Source organism: Lepisma saccharinum, chromosome 20 (assembly GCF_977018435.1).
Source record: "Lepisma saccharinum chromosome 20, izLepSacc3.1, whole genome shotgun sequence".
NCBI lineage: Eukaryota > Metazoa > Arthropoda > Insecta > Zygentoma > Lepismatidae > Lepisma > Lepisma saccharinum.
The window spans coordinates 401655-424139 of NC_139248.1; the positions used below are offsets into that span (position 1 = coordinate 401655).

The 22485-nt window shown below is 37.5% G+C and overlaps 1 protein-coding gene across 4 annotated transcripts in view; it reads right to left on the reverse strand.

Moving 5' to 3' along the window:
• qin (tudor domain-containing protein qin) overlaps positions 1 to 22485 on the reverse strand; it is a 268711-nt gene that overhangs the window by 18734 nt on the left and 227492 nt on the right. For 2 of the 4 annotated variants that reach the window (XM_083141928.1, XM_083141925.1), the window contains exons 12-23: positions 19100 to 19241; positions 18296 to 18430; positions 17700 to 17862; positions 16734 to 16850; positions 14899 to 15001; positions 13920 to 14095; positions 10299 to 10525; positions 8966 to 9041; positions 7827 to 7990; positions 3340 to 3493; positions 764 to 976; positions 44 to 186 (exon numbers count right to left, since the gene is read on the reverse strand). In XM_083141928.1, the coding sequence (XP_082998054.1) occupies positions 44 to 186; positions 764 to 976; positions 3340 to 3493; positions 7827 to 7990; positions 8966 to 9041; positions 10299 to 10525; positions 13920 to 14095; positions 14899 to 15001; positions 16734 to 16850; positions 17700 to 17862; positions 18296 to 18430; positions 19100 to 19241 (1813 nt within the window). The remainder of the gene's footprint in view (positions 1 to 43; positions 187 to 763; positions 977 to 3339; positions 3494 to 7826; positions 7991 to 8965; positions 9042 to 10298; positions 10526 to 13919; positions 14096 to 14898; positions 15002 to 16733; positions 16851 to 17699; positions 17863 to 18295; positions 18431 to 19099; positions 19242 to 22485) is intronic. The other 2 variants (XM_083141929.1, XM_083141927.1) reach the window with 2 other exon arrangements.

Sequence of the window (22485 nt, forward strand, 5' to 3'; positions counted from 1 at the left end):
AAATGCATACATATGAGCACGTGGAGCTTTCATGTTAACTCACCCCCTGACGGGAATTGCAACTCCTTTCTCCACTAACATCTTGTTGATTGTCTTCCACTCGTGAATGGTTGGCTCCAAGGCTCCACCCCTGGACACTTCTTCGTACCAAAGCTCCACAGGAAGAGAATTCTCCTCCGCTGTTCCCTGCAAAAAAATAAAATTAACAAATCCCTGAGAATCAAAGCAGGGGAGGAGGTTGTGACTTACAACTAATCCCCTCAGATATTTTCCACATACCACATAGTGCAAGGGCCTACCTACCAACTGCCGGCATCACTCGCACCATTGCAGGTGGGAGGGAGATCAGCCAACCAGTTCTGACATGTGGTCAGAACGACGAACCCCCGGTCGTTGTAGGTTTCCATGACAGAGTTACGCTACTCATTCGTAGCTCCCCAATTTCCTCACGGTGGTGGGTGGTGTCCCATACAGAGGCCGAAATCTCAGGAGAAAAGTTGTTACGCTTCCCCCAGGAGACTCAAACCTACAAGCATCGCGTAGATGGAGCTTGAAGCATGATGCCTTACACTTTTTTCAATCAGTACTACTTCATTACTACTCAAAATGTTCATGCACTCTTAATAATTACCACCTCAAATGAACTCCAATTCCCATGTTCTCAGTCCACCACATACTCCCCACATGTAGTTCTATCCTTTCGTGTACAGTGCATATTAACATCTAATAAACTAACAATATGCAAGATGAAAATTACATTCACCTTTACTTTAATGTAGAGAGATTCATGTTGGAGCACCATCTCTTGCAAGTATTCACAAGCTAACACTGGCCAGTCGTCTTTGTCTCCTGCTGCATGGATCCCCGACAGATGACACCTGATAGCTGCATCAGGGGTCGACTGAAACTTCTGGTCCAGAATGCGGAGATCTTCTATGGGGACCGTCACGGTTTCTGCACGATCCAACAAAAACACCTGCGGAGAACAAAAACAGGTGTATAGAAAATGTAGAACAGCAAAGTGTGTATAGAAAATGTAGAACGGCAAAGTAATTAGGGACGTATCAGTATAAGCTGGCCAGTGGCATTGGTATTGGAAGCATCAGTTGGAAGTAAATCACTGATACTGGAAGTAAATCACTGATACTGGCCAATATTTTCTGAGGTCTAAAATTTCCATTTCTTCTGTAACATCACTTTGGGCAGAAATGGATTCTGTGATTAAATGATTATCTCATGCAAAATTGTAAATATAGCATCTCTCTGGAAGATTGACATGGTATAGTTCAAATGGAAAACTTATAAACTAAAATTTATAATTTCAAAGCATCAGAACTGGACCAATTTTTTTGGCCATGTAAAGAATCAAATCTTTATTATTTTTTTCTATGCTTGACCTAAGAAGCACAAAAAATAAAAATTTTCCTTTGAATTTTTTCTAGAAACATAGGTGTGACTTCATTCTAACAGCAATAATATACATGTTTTGTGGTGGAGTATACAAAGCTAAACTCTATTGTACTAATCAAAATGACATTCATGGTTCTGAAAGCATCTGCTTTACTGTCTGTTTTTATGCTGCTCATTGGAAAAAAAAACACACACACATTTGTACACCTGAAATTATGGATACCATTGTCCACAGTGGCACAGGCACCAATAAACCAGGGGATTTATCTAGAATTTTCCCTCTGGGGGGTCCAATAAGGACCATATGGGCAGTGCTCGAAAAAGTTTCTTCAAAGCTAGGCGCCAGCTCTGAAAATCAGGCGACAGGAAACCACCAACTAGCAATTGTGCATACTACGTACAGTATGTTTCAAAAGTTGCGCAATCCAAACTTTGAAAATATATATCATGAAAATCGTAAGAGATATTTACACCAGGTTTTCTGCACTAAACTAATCCTGTAGGCTATCACTGGGTTCATAAATTTATGTTAGCATTTATCTAAATAAAACCAATTACATTATTTTAAAAACCATTGTTAATTTGCTGAAAACATCTGAGAACTGATTTTCAACAATAAATACCAACTCAAACAATTTGTGGGATCAATTGTTGGTGTTTGTCTGGTTGTAAAACAGTTGCTTTGTGAGGTACAGCAGAAGCAGGGCATTTTTATTGGAAAACCTCTTGCACATGAGTGTAAGAATGAATAGTAAAATACTCTTCAGCAATACACATGCACTGCTCCAATGAATATGCCATGCTGAATCAATTTAAAAAACAGGCACAGTAGCGGCGAAAGTGAACCAGTAGCAGCCTAGGATTCTCTCAAGAGTCCAATTTCGGCACAAAATCTTGATTTACGATTTTTCACGTAAATGTATAGCCAATACTTGTGATACATGTTGCATGCAACTGTTGGCATGATTTCGACCTGCTAGTGTTAACATATACAGATATATGTCCCAGAAATGGCACTTTTCACTCAACCCATAAAATCACCAGTCAAAAATTCATCAAATGTTGCACATGACATTGGTCGCAAATTACAGACTGACATTGCATCATTCATCAAATGTCTAATTATGACCCTTCGATAATTTCTTACATAATTTTCTTACTCAGAAGTTCATTTCTGGAAAAAATTGAATGCTGCTTTCCATCAGTTATTAATTTATATAATTTTCTGTACGGAGTGAACTAATGATTTTAAGCATTGAAAAATATCTCAATGGATGACGCTTTATGATGCAGAAAACCCAGTGTAAATATCTCGTACGGTTTTCATGACATACATTTCCAAAGTTTGGGTTGTGCAACTTTTGAAACACTCACGGTATTCAAAACATCACTAAATTATTTGAGAAAGCAGGAAATGGGGGAGAAAGGGTAAGAAATTGTTACCGACTCTATGGAATGTTCACAACGTTGATAAAAAAAAAAAAAAAATAATTTGCTAACTTACGCTGTACTGCAATTTGAACTTAGAATCATCAAAAGTTCGTACATATAAGAGCAAAAGATCACAGTCACCAGGCTGATATTTTTAGTCGCCATGGCAACCTGGCGACTGGTATTTTTCGAGCCCCGCATATGGGTATCCTGAAACAAAAATGAAGTAAAATACACCTGGCAGTAACAACTGAATGCACAGAGGCACTGACAATTTCCATGGCCACTGTGAGATAAGCAAAACTCGCATGTTCCACTGGATTACTTTTTTGGTTCAGAATGGGGAATTCTCAAAATTGTGATGTTTGGGAAATTTTTGGTACAGGAATTGTTCGAAATTTCCAGCCACTAAAAATCTTGAATTCTACACACTATTACCTTTACCACCACCACCTTAATAATAATACATAGTTTGACAATGTTTAACACCACACACACCTCTGCTTGCTTCCCCTCCTTTATTATGTTCACTATGTAGCCTCTGCACCAAAAGTTATCTTCAGGCGACTTCGTTGCACATTTGCTTTTTGCACACCAACTGGCATTATGCAAGAAGGTGCCATTGTAAAACTCCTGCATTTCATCTTCCAAACTGGAACGGCAAAACAAACTACTTTAACAGAAAGTGGATAACTGTGCATACTCCTCAGGTTAAAAAGGAGTGTAAAACTACATACATGGGTGTCATAGTTACAAAGTTAGAGATCAGGTCATGCTTATTGTCTTCAGTTAAGTGGTGTACAACTGTTATCTGAGAAATGCAGTCACCTCAATGAAAACTAAAAATCCTGCAACCATTACTTGAACTTGTCAAGAGAAATACCTCTTACTTTGCCACATCCATCTATACTGTTTACAGTTTCTATAATATTAGCCTGTTACACACATGAACATGTACAATAGTTTTTGGGTGTTCATTCAGAAACTGTGTCCCAAATTAACCTTTAAACGGTTACGAAAGCGGGAATTTTTAAATTCGAACACTCTTTGGAGGAAATTGTTATAACTCGGGCACTATGAGAGCAATTTACTTCGGATAACTTTTGTTTTGCAGCTAAAACATCAGTGCATGCAACCGTGTACAATTCAGAATGCCTAAGCAAGGAAGGGGGGCTTGGGGGGCGGGACCCCCGAATTTCAATGGAAAAAACAAAAATCTGGAGTTTACCCCCTCTTCTCCTGCTATTTTCGGGAGAAGGTGCAAACCTTAGTCAACTTTTCAAAGAATGGACATTTCGAAAGAGAAGGAAACATGTTTCATGTTCCTGGGTGCCATACAAGTTGAATAATAAGCCAAAATGTGAAACTCTGTTTTTTACGAAAAATCGGTAATTTGCATATTGCTCAGAAAATTGTTATAACTTGGGCACTATGAGAGCAACCTATTTGGGATAAGTCTTGTTTTGCAGCTAAAGCATCAGAGCATGCAACCGTGTGCAATTCAGAATGCTGAACCGGGGGGGAGGGGGGGGGTGAACCCCGAATTTCAATGGAAAAACATAATCTGGAGTTTGCCCCCCTCTTCCCCCGCTATTTTGGGTAGAAGGCGCAAACCTTAGTATTCTTTTCAAAGAATGGACATTTCCAAAGAGAATGAAACATGTTTCATGTTCCTGGGTGAATAATGAGCCAAAATGTGAAACACTGTTCGGAAATGTGGCATGGATATGTTGCGAAGAGGGGGGAGGGGGGGGTCATCAATGTGAACTTCCCAGGCTTGCTCCAGACCTGTGTCAGAGTTTCCACCCAAACATAAAGAGTATGAAGGTCCAAAAAGCACATCCATTTCGTAATCAACACCATGATACCATATGGTATCATTGGGCCAGTACGACCTTACTTTTGATGATACCATATGGTATCATCGGGCGAGGAAAGGTTAATAAATCTTTTTTACATAAAAGTTGTTTGAAATGAATGAATATGTCCATCCAGGAGTAGAAAAAAAACTAACAAATTCAGTGCCAGCCCACTTTTCTGAGGAGCCAGTTTTTTTTTTTGTGGCAAATATGGCTTGAGAAAGCCATAAATCCAACTAAGATAAAGCTACACATTTTGAAATATGATTTTTAGAACATTTAATTTATTAATTAATATAAGATTGGATTAAAAGTAGGGCTGAGCCAATACCGATACCAGGGGTATCAGTATTGGTAAGTATCGGTTCAATTTCTTTCGCCGATACCATCAGATACTAAAGAAAGGTTGATTGATTTATTTGCTTTATTTTACTTTGCTTTTGTGCCACTTTTGGTAATTTGCGAAGATGGAAATGAGTGATGATATGATGAAATTGTTGATGTACACTCACAATCATCCATGCCCAGGCCGGAATTCAAACTCGGGACCCCTGTCATGTAGCACGATGTACTAACCACTCCACCACAGGGGCTGGCGATGATACCAAAGATTTTGAGTGGCTAGAGCGGCCAAGAGAAACAACTCATTTGTCAAGATTTGTCCTTTTCAAAAGTTCCTTCACTTTTTCTTGTGACAGGTTGGGGTCCCGCACAAGAATTAAATGTACATTTCTGAAAATGATGCACCCTCCTGGGAAGCAGATGACAAGATCAAAGGCAGGGCTAAAGCAAAAGTGCTGTGCCCAAAAGTGACACTGAAAACATGTAACTGCCTGGTGATCAACGCTATGTAGAAATAAAAGAAACCATTCATTGCCAATTCTTGTTCGCAAACTCGTGGGTTAAGAACATGACGTTTTCAAAACCAGCATTATTATAATGCTAGGCTCATTCCGTAGTTCCTGGGAAAGGGTTGAATGTCACAGTGGGAGGATTGTGGTTTTCTTATTGTGCTCTTACCCTTCCGTGTGACTGCTGTTCGATGCCGACACTGCATTGACTTGTTTTCATTGCAAAGGATAGAGAATAACGGACAGCAGGTCATATACGGAGCTGCCAAATAAGTATTTGTGTATATTTATACGTCTTTTCCCTCCCTCCCCAGTTTAATCAAAAGATAAGAATGTTGTTTACATTTGTATTTATTTTGCATTCCTTGTGCAAGTTGTACGCTATACGCACTACATACTATAATTTTCTCTGGCAGGGACAATTATAATAAGTCACCGATTTTTTCGGTGTATCTGCAACACTTTAACAATGCTTGCAACATTTCAAAAACTTCATCTCCTTCCTTTTTGGCATTCTCTGGGTGTAGAAAGAAGTTCACATAAATGTCACAGGAAATTTTAAGTGATATAATGTTATATGAGAATAATATGGGAGTATTTGATATCATAAATACTAATGCGGTGTGATGAGTATTGTGACTCAGTAACTAGCCTTTGTTATTTTACTGGAATTATGCAAGTATCGGTATCGGCACATTCTGGTATTGGCTCAGCCCCAATTAAAAGTAAATCATGCTTGCTCCAGAGTGGCCTTCCTAAAGAAGGCTCAAGTGATAACAGCATCAATAACTGAGCAATACATTCTAATACGAGGCTAGGCGCATGTCAAAAAAAAAGAGCAGATATTTTTTTTAAAAAACAAGAAAATGGTAGGAGAAGAAATTTATTGTGATTGATAAAAAAAAGTACATACCTTGGCTATTTTTGGACGTAGTCACCATTAACCTCCAGACATTTCTGATAGCGTGGCACAAGCTTCCGTATACCCTCTCGTAAAAATATGCCACGGGGAGTGCAGCCAGTCAAGAACTTATGTCTTGACTGTCGTTGAAATGCTTCGATGCAAGCCACTTTTTCAGGTGAAGAAAAGGAAAGAAATAGCTGGGTGCAAGGTCAGGGCTGTAAGGGGGATGATTGAATAGTTCACATCGAAATATTTCAATTGTCTCAACAGTACGAGTAGCTGTGTGTGTCTGCGGGCCAAAAAATCACATGCTCAGCTGTCCTTCTTTGCTCTTTGTGAATGTCTGTCAGCATTTTTGGTACCCACCTCACACACTGTTTGTAATAACCCAGGTTGTCAGTCACAATTCGATATACTATTTTTGCAGACACTTCTGGAAACTCTTTGGCGAGTTCAGATATTGTGAACCGGCGATTGGAACGTACTTCCTTGTTAACGCGTGCCACCAGATCGTCCATCTGAACACTAGGCCTTCCGCTACGCTCAACGTCATGGACATTTGAACGCCCTTCCCGAAACTCTCTGCACCATTGCCTGACCTTCCCTTCACTCATCACTGTCGGTCCATAAATGGCAAACAATTTCCAATGGATGTCAGCTGCATTCTGTCCTTTGGCGTTCAGAAGTCGTATGACAGATCTCACGTCACATTTGGCGGGATTTTGTATTACGGCAGCCATTTTACCTTACTGCTACTCGCACATACGCAACCCCACTCAGACGATTTTCTCTCCGTTGTAAGCACAGAATACTAGGGCATGCTCCTGCACATGCTCAACTTCATCAGTGTTGCCAACCCTCGATTCTACCATATCGTGGCACTCAAAATTTGGTTAGCAAGTGTGAAAAAAAATAATGGCATGTTTATTATTCTGATTTAATGATGCATGTGATACAGAAAAACACATGGCGACCAGGCACCCTGTATTTTTCGACCCCTGTGCCCATCACATAGGAAGTCACTCGACAGTCATTCCCACTTAAAATTTTTCAGATTCCTCCTGAGCAGCACCTTATAGTAAGCCACTAGTGTTTGAAATAGCATCTTTTGGCTCAGCACGTATACTGGCTAATGATCATGCTGGAAAGCTTTCCCTTGGGCAAGTTGGGTTGCTTCAAGGCAACAGCTTCTTAGGATGGGAGTGGACGACTATTTCTTCCCATTATGGGAAGGTAATGGATTACATTTGCAGATCTCTACTAATTTATCTACAAAGCTTGTACACAAACACCTAACCTTCTTCCAGTCCTTGTGCTTTAGTTTTACTGGGAGAAAATTTAAACACACAATAAAAGACAATGGCATATTACCTTTCAAGTTGTTGTTCATATTGGGAAACTTGTATGTACACACAACTTGGTGATATCACTTTCAGAACTTTGACTTCAAGGCGGTAGCGATCCAAATTCTGTCTTGGTTCAACAGACAACTGCAAACTTTTACCAACATTTTTCTTTTCCATCTTCACAACCTTCTAAAAGAAAGAAAGGAGTACTTAACTGTAGATATTGCATGTTCTATAGTATGAACATGCTTTATGAAATGTTGTATTTATGAACATATCAAATTATAAAAAAACAAAAATAAAAACTACAAGAATAAAAAAAAATCTGTGAGGTAACAATTGGCTTTCTTTCAACCTGATTAGTATTCAGATACAACACTTATTTTTACATGAAAATTACAGCGCGAAACAAAATGTTCAAGAAAATTAAGAATAAAAAAAAAGATGTTAGAGAAACAGCAATATAATTAAGCCTTGTTTCCATATTAAAAACAATAAGTTGCTGACCAAGGCAGATTTATTAAGAAATAAAAACACTTAACAAGTAACGTTTCAACCTTGTATCGGGGTCTTCCTCAGAGGAAGAACTAAACTAAAATGAAGAAATACAGATACAGAAAGATTACATACACATAGCAGGGTGACTAACCACACAAAAACAAATCATTTTGACAATCCTAACCTTGGACGATTTCTCCCAAGGAAATAAATACACATTGGCTTTTGACAGTTGGGACTACCACACTGACAGGTGATTGACAGGTCAAGATTAGCAAGAGTCTGGAACTACCTGTTTATCATTCCCCACCCCACCTGCCTTTTGGGTATAGATGAATACCTCCTCCCCTGGAGCAAAGTCTGGAGTTATGTCAGTTCAACTTTAGACTAATGAAATAATCCAAATTAAAATGTCCACAAGTCAAAACACACAACACACATGTTCATATAATTTTACAACTGTGGTGATAAGTGGTAGTTACATGCTGTCATGCAGGGACCAAAACATAAGGAAATTGCAGCATTTCAAAAAAATGTTTTACAAAGACATTTAAAATTATACGTAACTGATAATCATGGAGGGAAGATACTTTTCTGTATCATTCGGTAAATAACAGCAGCTTTACTTGGCTATTATTAAAATGAAAAAAATTGTTGCATACTCACTTTTCGTGAATTGGAATCATCCACATTCTTATTGTAAGAGTCTGTATCCATTTTGTGGTACTCCACTAGGCTGGAACTGGTCAAAGAAAGTAAGAATATCAAAATTTCTTCTTTTCTCCTAACCATAACATATGAAATAAAAGTACGTACCTACTTATCTATGAAGCTGACTTTTGTAAGAGTTTAGTCTTTCACTAACATACCCACACATCCCTGGTAATATACAAAAGAAGAGTCAGCTATATTGAATTACATGTACCTTACAAATTAATCACACATCCCTGGTAATATACAAAAGAAGAGTCAGCTATATTTTGAATTACATGTACCTTACAAATTAATCTTTCATCAGTCCACAACTCACAGTGGTTGAGGATTTGTTTTGCCAAACCTGTTGAAACCCAAGAGTAGAAAATGCATCACAACTGTTCTTTCCCCGTGTGAACATCCACCACTCTTCAGAGGATGGTAGTCTTTATCTTTCTTGATTTGCTTTATCAATGTACACATTACACAAAATCACCCATTGAGCGTGAGTTTCTTCAGTTTCTTTGCTACAACAAATTTATCTTTACTAACATTACTGACAAGTGATTATTGTTGTGAAGAAAAATCCCTGTTTAGGTGTAAAACACATAAAGTAAAGCAATCTCCCACTTACTTTGTACATAAAAAAATTAAGATCAATTTTAGTTATATGAAAGTCCATTCTACTCTACATTATTTTGCATTATTCTACAATTATTTTACCTTGCATTTTCCTTACTCTTGTCTTGTTATATATCTATAGTGACTATGTATGTTATATATTCACTAAATATTTTTATTATTATTTACTTCCGTTCAATATTAGAATGTTATTACATCCAACTGAAACACTGCATTTCTATGCTTTTGGTTGAGTGTTTATATGGATGGATGGATGTCCCAGTGCTACAGTTGTTCATACTTTACTTTATTATCTTATGTATATAAACATGCTTGTGTGTGTGTGTGTGTCAGGCTTTATATATGTACTCGTATATTGATTATGTTCATTATTTGAACAGAAAATTGTATACAGCAGCATAAACTTTCCTGTAATTGGAGATATTTTCTCTGTTGGAGGCAAATCAATAATTAAAATAAGATTATTCTTAAATGGTCTGGATTGAGATATGTGAGCTGCAAGACACTATGCACATTACTTTCTTGTAGGTGTAGAATCTGAAAGACTGTTTGGGCTATTGGCCCAAACAAAAGCAAATTCACACCAAAGCAACGTTCAAATCACGGTCACCAGTACAATTTAAAACAATGTGCAAAGAAAAAGTAAAGTATACAAATTCTTTACCTTGGTCCTATGCTCTGGGCATGGCCTTCCCTCACTAAGAGACCATTGATGCAAATATCAACATCTTCCAAATTCTCGTACAGCGCAACTTTCAAGTGAGAGGAAGAAGCCTTATCAATGTACATGCGAAGGATCTTCTTCTTGGTGGTCTCAATGAAAAACTTCTTGGTTTCCTCATTCCACTTGCCAGTTGCAGGAACTACGTCAGTCAAGCTGCATTTGATGGCCTACAATAACAAACGATTCTTAATCATATCTCAACCACACAAAATATGTTTCAGTGTTCAACTTCATGCTGTTTCACTCTGTACGCATAATCAGCCACATTCACCCTCCTATTTCTAGGTAAAAATTGTATTATAAGAAATAAGCAGGGAAATTGGCAACATAAAAGTGTGACCTTCCCTTTAGATGGGAGCCACAGGATTACCAAGTCATGGTAGTCTGCGGCAGTTATGAGACTCTCCTTTAGGTTGCATGTACGATGAGCCCTCTCAGGATGTCAAAGAAATTTAAACATAATTTCTTACCTTTATAATGTTCATTGTTGTTTCATCTTTACTAAAACCAATCACAACATTACAACACAACTATAGACAGACACTGACACCAACGAAGTCCAATGAACTTTTCTCAGGTAAATTATTCCGTAGTTCACATACAAATCCTGATTTAGTTTATTTTACTTCGCATTTTGTGCCTCTTGGCTAATTTGCGAAGATGGGGATGAGTGATGAAATTGATGAATGGACATTCACAAACAACCAAGCCCAACCGTGATTCGAACCCGGGACCCTTGGCGTCGCAGCGCGATGTGCTAACCACTCGGCCACAGGGTCGGGCCACATACAAATCCTATTCTGCTTCTGGTATCATTTTTAATCACATAAATGGAAAAACTATAAATTTGATAACACAAACCTATAAGAACAGATTAATGTGAAAATAACAAACAAATGAATCATACACACATTAAAAATAAACAATGCATATCAAAAGAGCAGTCAATACATTTTCATTTTATCCTTAATTCCGCTATATCTAAAACCCCAACATTTCTTTGCATAAAAAGTTTACAAAGTCTGCTTTTCATTTCCAATTTAAATTATTTGAAAATGTGTAAAATAATGAAACAAGAATGCAGGATCAACACAAAAATTTAAAATATGCAAATGGAAGAGGACACTGTATGAAACTGAACAACGTAGTATGAACAACAATGCAGGTCGTGTGTACCACGGATTGATAGAGAAAAGCCAAAAAAATTATATAAAAGTATCATTCTACGTGTGTGTATTAGTCAAGTTTACATTGGCAGTACAATAACAACAACAAAAAAAGTCAACTATAATACGTGGCATGGATGCTCTGGGGGACTTCTTTGAGGGTTCTTAGGGCACTTTGTGTGTGCCTCTTTTGTTTTTCTACTGCCAATGTAGCCATGTGACTAATACACACACGTAGAACGATTTTTTTGGCTCTTTCCAACCAACCCCTGGTACACATGAACTGCCTTGTTCATACATTCTTCAGTTTCATACAGTGTCCTCTTCCATTTGCGTATTTCAAATTTTTGTGCATTCTCGCATGAAAAAAATAGTTGCCATGACTTATATTTATACACTCTGTAAAAAAAAATTAGCATCACTGTATTCTTATTACGGATGTTGACAATTTTGAGTTTCGCATGCATGCATCTTTCCTGCACAACTTGAAATCAATCGATTGAAGCATTGGTCTGGTATCACTGCATAGTGTGGTGTTATTCTTTTGTTGATTTAGTGTTTGGAGTGTCCGCTAGAGAGTGTTGCAAATCAGTAACTGCTGCAAGGCTTTGTAATCAATTGTCAGGAATCTGTAAAACGATTGTTAGTAGTGCAACTTGTGACGTGTTTTATGTTGCAACTACATGTTCATTATTGACAGTTTGGATACGTTATCATATTTGTGAAGTGTTCTGGTAGTGTGTAGTGAATTTGAGCGTGTTTTCTCGAAAAAAATGGCAGAAAGTGTGACATTTCACCACGTAAGCAAGGAATGGTTCTTGCTTCGCATATGGATGGTCATTCTCAGAGAGAAATTGGTCGACAACTTCAACTGCATCAATCCACAGTTAGCTGCTGCCTGCAAAAGTAGCAAGAACATGGAAAATCATCACTGAGAAGTCACTGTGGCAGAAAGAAAAAAACATCACCTTGACTTGATCGTATGATAAAGGACATGGCACTGAAGAACAGAGGAATGAGTTCACGCCAAATTGCACATAAACTTCAAAATAAGGTGGGAGTTAATCTTACTCATGCTACTGTAGTATCCCGACTAAAGAAACAGGGTGTTTCTAAACACGTCCCACGTAAAAAACCCAGACTAACTGACGCACATGCGAAAGCTAGACGTGAGTTTGTCACACGTTATGGCGCATGGAATGATACAGATTGGGAACATGTGATATTTTCTGATGAAAAACGATTTAAATTGCTGGGAAATGACAGCTCAGTTAAACTGTGGATGCGGAAGGGAGAAGAACTTGCAAAATCTTGTAGTTTAGAAAGTCAAAAGTTTTGTGGCAGTGTTATGATTTGGGCATGTTTCTCTGTAAAACGGATTGGTAGGATGCATATTTGCACATGGACCGTTAAGGCTGATCAATATCTGGAAATCCTGAATCGGAAAGTTCTACAAACTGCGGAAGATCATTTTTCTGGACAGAATTTGGACTACTTTATTTTTCAAGACGATAATACAACCTGTCACCGTGCTCAGGTGGTGAATAACTGGTTTCATGATATGAATATTGAAAGACTGGGGAAGCTCCGAGTGAGTGAGCGTAACCCGGTCGAGAAGACCTACAACAACGGCTGGGGGTTCGTCGGGCTGATCACCCGTCACCCCAACACTGGTCTGAGACCTCCACGCTATAACAGGTGACGGCGGAACAGTGTGGGAGGGAGACCAGCAGTCGGTAGGGAGACCAGCAGTCGGTAGGTAAGCCAAGGCCCGCCAAGGTGCTGTAGAGCTGTGGGGTTATGTTATGGCCGCCCAACTCTCCAGACATGAATCCTATAGAAAACCTGTGGGCTATGATGTGCAAAAAACTTGGTAATCACACGTACAGGTCAAAAGAAGAACTTATGGCAGCAATTGTACATGTTAGGAATGAAATTGAGGTCGAATATTGTCAAAATCTCATTCATAGCATTCATCGAAGGTTGGAAGCACTTAGGAAGGCCAGGGGTGGCCACACTAAGTACTAGTCAATGTATTTACTTACCATCATTTCAAATTGACATATCATGATGCATTTAAAACCTTTGTTCAATCTTTTTACTTGTAAAAATTGTCTTTGTGCGAAAACGTTCCACAAGCTATATTTGCAATAATTTTGTTATTAGTTCTGTCAAGTGCATTATGTACGTAACTATGACTTCAATAATAAAAATATATTGTACAGGTATAGTGTTTTATATAATTGTTAGGAAAACAAATCGACAAGTCGAATTAAATCAATAAAACAACTGATAATTCACGAGCGAAATGCTGACGACCAAAAATATTGAAGTGATGCTATTTTTTTTTTTACAGAGTGTATTTATGCAATTGAAGGGAAAAGTAGGACATTACCTGAGCAGCAAGGCGCAAATGCTTATCACTTAGTTTCCTTAAGCGTGTCCAGTCAACTATTTCGTTGTTCCCATAGTCTACATAAAACACACGTACTCTTCCATCTCCAGCAAGACCTGTTATTTTCGCTCTGTAAAATACACCATCAGCTGAATACTGTGCAGCACAGGGCATCCCTGAAAAAATGCACAAATTCCATTAGAATACTTCACAGGACATCAGTTTAAAAATGTTGTAGAATATTAAAGAAAAAAGAGTGAATGAAAAATAAATAAATAAATTAGGAATGGGCCGACATGAAGTTTTTGGCCAATACAGATAAAGTACCGATACAAAATTTGAAATTGTTCATTGACATTCTTAATAAATGTATGTTCCCAGGTGAACCAAGCTTTTGCAATGAAAAAGAAGCTTCATATTTAGACATTTATTTGTTTAAAAGGTATAGAATGGAAATTATATGTTTATGTTTATAAAAATATCAACAAAACAAATCGGTAAATTTATGGGTAATTTTACCGATAAACTGATATGCCTATATTGGCTGATCTAGAATACCGCTTAATCTGACCCATCTCTCAATAAATATAACAACACACTGGATTGACAGATCTTTGAGTTATGAGCCTATGTTTGTTGGAAACAGTATTTTCTAGAACAACTTTTATGTGGTACTTTACCCAAAGTATTTAAAAGCTAGATTACATTATTTTCATTCATTATTTCTTTGTCAGGATACAAATTCAATCTGGTTGAGCACGTTCTCGGTGGCTGAATGGAGAAAAAACAATAAGAACAAGGAAGGAAAAAGAAAACTATATCAAAACATTCTATGCATCATAGAATAGAAGGCACATGCATGTGAACCTGGGACCCCTTGATTACAAGGCAGCGTAGAGGTCAATACAACAGAGGCAATACTCATAAGAAGCAAATAAAATTTACCACAGTGAAACGAGATGAAACTAATATTTTTTACCTTCTTCTGGGGCATACACAAACCAATGCTCTCCTGCAGATCTATAGCATTCGTTCATCTCATACATAAGGGCACTTAGGAATTTTCCATGGTCTGCTAGCTGCTGAAACAACAGCACTGATTAACTGACATTTACACAGAAATATGCATGTATGTTTAAATTTTACCAAAACTTACATCTTCCCCTACAGATTTTGAAATTATGGGCACACTGTCTATTAGCATCCACAACACAATATGGGGACAAGACCATCACAGAAGAGAACAATGAAACATTGTCTTTCAAAATTTCTCAACAACAACTAAAACTAAAACATGACTATCTATAGTCCAGGCAACAGGCACTTGTTACTCCCTTATTCCTTTCATCATTGAAACTTCAATTATTTATTTGAAGCAAAAATCCAGCTTAATGTTCAAGAGGAAACTTTTTCTAATTACATGAGAAAATTCTAAACACCAGCATACAAGTACCTTGGATAGTGTGCTGTTGATTGTTCGTGATCAGAGCATGTGTTGAAAGTGTTCGCAGTTTTCAAGAAGGCACGCCTCCACAACGCCTTCACCGTTCCTCGCCACAGTGATGTTCCTGATTTCAGCTGAAATGTTGTCCTTTAAAGAGTGCAACGTACGTACTTGGTTTGTTTGCATACACCCTGCCTTCAGTAAAACTCACAACGAAAAATCTGGGCTGGTAGGGTCCGGGAATCTTGGGAGGCCTGAAGCCTGGACACTGCAAACACGTTCGTACATGCACCACTATGTGTCCTTTAACTTTGCAGCATAAGTGCTGCCACCTGTCAGATCATCTGCACACCATTCTTTTTTTTTTTAATTAAATTTTTTTTGAGGCATCAGCACTGAGGCTATTTTGCACCCGTCACACTATACGGGATCCACCCCTTATCATAAAAATAAAAGTGTCTGAAAACTAAAATGTCCTTACCTTGGTTAAAAGCTGAGGCTAAAAAGGGTGCTCAGTACAAATAAGGACAAAACAGAATTATACTGGCCTCGTTCGTCTGCAGTCCAGGGTGTACTCATCTGCACACCATTTAACTCAGCACAGCCCATAGAGTATTATGTCGTAATTGTGAGATGTAATATGCATCACCTGCAGCATTAACAAATTCATCAGGCCGGTTCTATAAGAATCACCCTGTACTATGTAGAAATTTTCGTGAAAAATACACGCTTGACCAGGATTCAAACCCAGTGCCAAAATGTAAGGTATTTTTGATGTAACATAGGTTTTGAGTGTACAGCATTTTTATGAAGATATTAATTTTAACCATGTTGTTGCTGTGAACTTTTATAGTAATATTCCCAAAGCTTTTCATGTGGGCTAATATGTACAGTATATCCTATTGTGAATACGATGATAATTTCAAGTACAATGAAACCGGCTTATTTTGCATAACAGTAGAGCAAAATTATATACAAATTTTCCAGATTTTACACCCCAATTTTTAAGTTTCTGACCTTCGTTGCCATAAGTGAATATAATTTATGCTCAAAGGATAGTGGGTATGCAGCCACATAGTAAAGCTGTTTTCTACACGTTGCACTCTTCCATGAAGACACATAGATGGTGTGAAGACATTTTCACAGCAGGACTTTTTAATACTAATTCAACTTGTACTTGTGGTGGTCAATTCATACACTTTATGCTTCCATCTCAATAATTTCTCAATAACTCTTAAGACTCATATGAAGTGCATTAAAAGATTGAATAAATAAAAAAGTTTATAGAGTTTTTTAATAACTATCTGCTACAATATATGTTACTTCTGAAGATAGAACAAATAAAGACAAACAGAATTAGAGGCACTTACCCTCTGCACATAGAAACAGTGGGGAGTCTCTACGTAGCTCACTAAGACATCAAGTATTGTACCTTGCGGAAAGTTTAAGTCCTGGTAAAACTGCTTCTGCTTTTGTTGCGTGAGTGGCTGAAAATTAAATAGTGGGAATGTCTCAGTATGAAAGCTACTTACAGATATCATATATTTTAAATCTACTCAAAAAAATTGACTGGTATCAGTTGATGCACGGATGTTGGTGCAAAATAGTGCAAGTGTATTATGGTGTCCATCAAAATAAGGAGTCAACTAAATGAATCACTTGGGTTTTTCACCAATCATTTGAAATTTTACTTTGGATTGGTTGAAGGATCAGTATTCCTAAACTTTATATCTGTACTTTACACATATCAGCAAAATACTCATGTCAACACACCCGTATGTGCTACTAACTTGTAATGGGGAGATTTCAGACCAAAACGGCAAGCGACAGTGGGGGGTTCACACTGAAGAGACAAGTGACAAGCATCATGTCTTCAGTCTATAAGCGTATTCACTGCACATAGGTGAACAGCAGACCTATGCAACATAATGCACATTACTGAGAAAACTGTGCAGTCTGAGCAATATGTGAAACTTGCAGTGTTGCTTCAGTTCAAAAGTTTGAATTGATTCCCGAGGGTTTGCTTCCAAGCGACACATGTTGCTTGTCACTCCTGAAAAGAACCTCCAAATTACAATTTCTTGTACTTTGGCATTATTCTTCACCTAGTCATAAGATAATTAGCAAAGAAGTTCTTAAAAGTGTACATGTTAATTCAATTTTTTTGATTTCATACGTGAGAAAAGTAAATAGCTTTGCAAATTTAGTTATTACTTTACCAAGTTTTATAACCACAAGCGTAACACACGATTATCCTCTTTGTACTTTTATTAATCACTATCGAAATATACACAAAAAAATAAGTGAAAGATTGATTGAAGTAGAATCTTACTCACCAAAGACTTTCTGTCCTTCACAAGGGAAGCTAACTCCAGGAACACCAGAACATCTCGGACAGAAACAGGCATATCATTTTCAATTTCCTCATGAGGTGGTTTACACAGATCAACGTGATAAATCTCTGCCTCACACTGCATGATGTACATTGTCACTCTGTTGCTGAGGTGAAATGAAAAACAAGAACGAATGTTCAAAAACAAACCCTTTATCCATTTACACGATTTCCTAAAAACAGTACATTACAAAAAGAAAAATGTACAATGAGTTCAAATTTCAACTCAACAACTTATCAAAAGAAATGCCTATACTTTTAGCATCCTCGTAACATAACATATTTGATACACATTCATTTAATGGAAACATGAACTGTATACAGAAAATATTTTAACAAGACTCAAAGTGTACATTACATCACTCTATTTTCCTACACCCCCTTGTGTTAACTGTGATGATGACAATAAGTGAAAAATAGAAGAAATGGATTATGGGACAAACACAATGAAACCGCTCGTGGCAATGCTGTACACTAACTACTCCGTCATGCATAGCTTCATTTTAAACCAACATCAATGCTTGAAATCATAATATTTACCTATTGACACATTTAGCAAATGCCCGGATGGCATCGTTCGACCACTCGTCACCGCTCCTTGGTGATACTCCCCACAAGCAGCAATGCAGTGCAAATGCTGGGCTTGAAACAAATCGAGGATGGATACATCTTAACCTGTAACAATACACAACAACTAAATCTGTGCACCTTTCCACGACTTTCCAAACTTTTTACTCTTGTAATGTCTTAATCCCCAGTGATCCTCAAAGTCTACCAATGGCAAGGACATTCCTTCAGTTTTGATGTGAATCTAACAATATTTTACTAGAAAATGATGGCCAGATGGTAAGGTAAGGTAAGGTAAGGTAAGGTAAGGTAAGGTAAGGTAAAGTTCCCCGTGAAGGCACATTTAGGGGTAGGACCCACACATTCTTGATCTCTTGGATTTTAGAGGTAACGTGATCAGCACCATGCTCTGGCTGCCTTTAACCCCCACCCCCGGGTACTAATTGATTAGGGGCTGGGTGAGACCCAGAGCCACTTTATGCGGAGACAATGCCGGAAAAAATTACGATCTTAGTTCACCCACCCCGGGAATCAAATTGACTTCAGTCTCATAGGTTGTATTAATTCAGTCTTAAGCATGCCGTAAATTGAATAATCTTTGAAAATTTATCATTTAATCTAGAACAAAATGAGACAATTGTATATTTACAAATTTTATACACAGCCTAAGAATTTTCATTCTCATACTGCAAATTTGAAAATTATTTACATTAAAATAAACAGCACACAGTAAACAACTCTTTGGCCATAACAATAATATATCATCAATAAACTTACTTGTGACGTGATACAAGTTCTACATTCCCATAATCAATGTAGAAGATCTCTATGATTTCCTTATCACTATCTTCTCTAATAGATTTTACTCTTCCTCTGTACCAGTTGCCATCTGCTTCATACTGGACTAAATATAGTCCATCTGAAGGAAACATAAAATTATAATATACCAAGTGGACAGGCAATGTATTTCAAACATCTATAATGACAAACTCAAACTATCACTAATAGTTTCATTAAAATAAATACACAGTGGACTTTCAATATCAGTTTCCGGTGGATTGTGATGTTAAGTTTTTATAATGTGGTAACACTGAGATCATGAACAAGAGTAAAAATATAAAATTTATACATCAGGGTAGCTACGATTTTTTGATTATGAAATTCCCTGACTTTTCCAGGTTTTCCAGACCAGTAATAAAATTTTTCCAGACATGTTTGTCGTCATGATTTTTGCTTTTGAACCTCATGTTTTTCAATTAAATATGCAGGCACGTTAATTATTATGATTATGAATATACACAGTTATTAGCTGAAAATTTACCAAGTGATTAATGAACTCAATGAAAAAACAAATAACTATTGTACTTCCCCATTTTCACTAAGTCATTACAATTAAGGTGGTGTAAAAAAATCAATAAAAAAATGTAGCATATATCAAAGCTTTACAATGTAACCTGTATACAACCTCAATTAGCCTATATCAATACAAATGAGAAACAACAGAAAATTAGGTCATGTACCTTTAGAAAATATGCAATAAGTTTAATGATTATATTTTTTAATTTATTGAAAATAGTACATATTACGGAAATTCAGAACTTCAATGGGGCCGGTGACCAACCATACACCTAAAAAATACACATGGGCCATACTTTGGAATCAAATATCTCCATTATTTGAGTTTTTCACATGCTGGAACCAATTTTATATTACGGAAAACATCGAAATCTGTCTTTTAAAAGGTAAAAGTTCCGAATGTTTTATGATTTTTTTTTTCAAATTTTCCTAGCAGGAAGACTAATTACACTGTGTGACAATGAAAATTGCCGCAGAACAAAAACATGTGATTCCTATGGAGTTCAGTGCCCTGATGACGATAGTGAAAACTGTTTTTCGCTATCACCTAAACTTTCTCTGGAAACACAATTTTATCAGTGCACGACTACATGATATTGTTGTCGGGGCACTTATCAGCACAGCCTGTTACTAGGGCTCGACAGTGCATAGGGGAGCGGGTGGAGAGAGAAGAGATAGATAGCCACTTGGTTGAGGTATAGTAAGGTATAATGGAGTTGCAGTTATTTGCATCAGTCAGTTGCTAGTGGGATCACTCAGTGTCTGTTCCTGCAGTGTGTGTCATGCAAAACTCCTAACGTGAATAATACTATTTGTGCATGTTCATGTGTTTCTTGTGTTCAGCGATGGCTAGGAAGTGTGTTAATTTACCAAATCTTTTCTGTTACGTGTGTGGTGAGTTTACGACGAAGTCTCAAAGTCATCCCATTTCCCCGCTCGTCAAAAAAGGCTTACGAGTAGTATTTTGAATCAAAGGTATATGAGGGTAAGTGTTGGGCACCACAGAACTGTTGCTCACGTTGCTCTTGCTATTTAAGAGGCTGGTTACATGGAACCCACCCATCTATGCCATTTGCCGTACCATAGTTGTGGAGGGAACCTAGAGACCACATAACAGATTGCTACTTTTGTTTAATGAAACTAACTGGAATCTCAAGTCAATAGAAACACACAGTTTCATATCCAAATTTGGAATCTGCAGTGCGCCCAGTTCCGCATTCCGATTCTCTCCCAGTTCCAAAATTACCAAGGGAATGGCCACTGGAAGATGAAATAGACGGTAGTGACCAACCAATAGATCATGAAGATCTTGATCACACACCATCTATATCACAGCCCCAACCACAGCCACTGTCACAGGCAAAATTGACATGAACCCGTTGTTGACAAGGACAGTGTGCTGTTACCACCGCTCCATCTGAAATTGGGCTTCATGAGGAATTTTGTGAAAGCAATGAACAAAGATGGCAGGGGCTTTCTACTATCCAAATTTCCTGTGATTAGTTCTGCAAAAATTAAAGAAGGCATTTTCATTGGTCCTCAGATTTGTGACTTGAATGAAGTAACCTTTGAAGAGTTGCTGACAGATACTGAGAAGGCAGCTTGGCTTTCCTTCAAAAATGTATGCACCAATTTCTTGGGTAACGTCAGGTCTGACAATTACAGGGAACTGACAGAACACATGCTGGACTGTTACAAGGCTATGGGGTGCAACATGCCTTTCAAAATAGATTTCCTGTATTTTCATTAAGATTTCTTCCTGCCTAATCTCGGAGATGAGTGCGACGAACATGGTGAGTGATTTCACCAAGATATCGCTGCCATGGAAAGACGATATAAGGGAAGATGGTCACCCAACCTTTTGGCAGATTACTGCAGGACACTCCTATAAGAAGTTTCACCATCCACCCACAAACGGAAAGTTTTCAGGACATGTTTCTAACTTATAAATACATTTCATGTTTCTTGCAGCTTTCTCATACCTTTTTTATATTTTGTAATACAAACAATTAATTTTGTTCCATGATCTGTATTTTATACAGCTACAGGTTCCTCCTGTACTGTAATGGAGTCGATTCCAAGTGTCGCGAAAGTTGCTACTTTGTTTCTCCTGAATTACAATATATTGCTTACTATATGAAATATAGGCTAAGTGGTACATGTAGCATATCTTTTCCAGAAAAATTGGTACGTGATGGAATATTTCTGAGTTCATTTTTGTAATCAGCGTATTTGATTTAGTAAAGAACACCTTCTTTCATCTTGCAGCAAGACACAAAGTTCAAATTTGTTGCACTGTGTTATCATAGAATTTTGGCAATCATTGTGAAACGAAATTTGAACCTTTCTTAAAATAATGAGCACTATTTGGATTCGAAAAAGTTATTTATGTTGAAAAAAAACCTTCAAAATGACCTTACTCCATCATACTTGCTTCCCATGGACAAGGTATTCTCCAGTTGACAAGCGACAGTAAGTATCAAAACCTTAGTGAAGTGCATTCAGGGACTTCATTTTAATTCTAAGACAACCAAACCTGACATTCCTAACCTAACCACAAAAGCATATATTCACAAAATCTTAAGTAATCGCTAAAACTCTGCAGTATGTGTTAACAGACATAAATCGAAATCGAACCATGTAAAAGTTGCATTTGTAGCATGATGAAATCATAATAAAACAAAAGGAACTTGGGCTCATTTTCACCACTTTTCAGCTTAATTTCATTCTACACGCAAACAATACATAAAATTACTATCGGCATCAAACCAACATTCCTAACCTAACAACGATGTGTGACCAGCGTA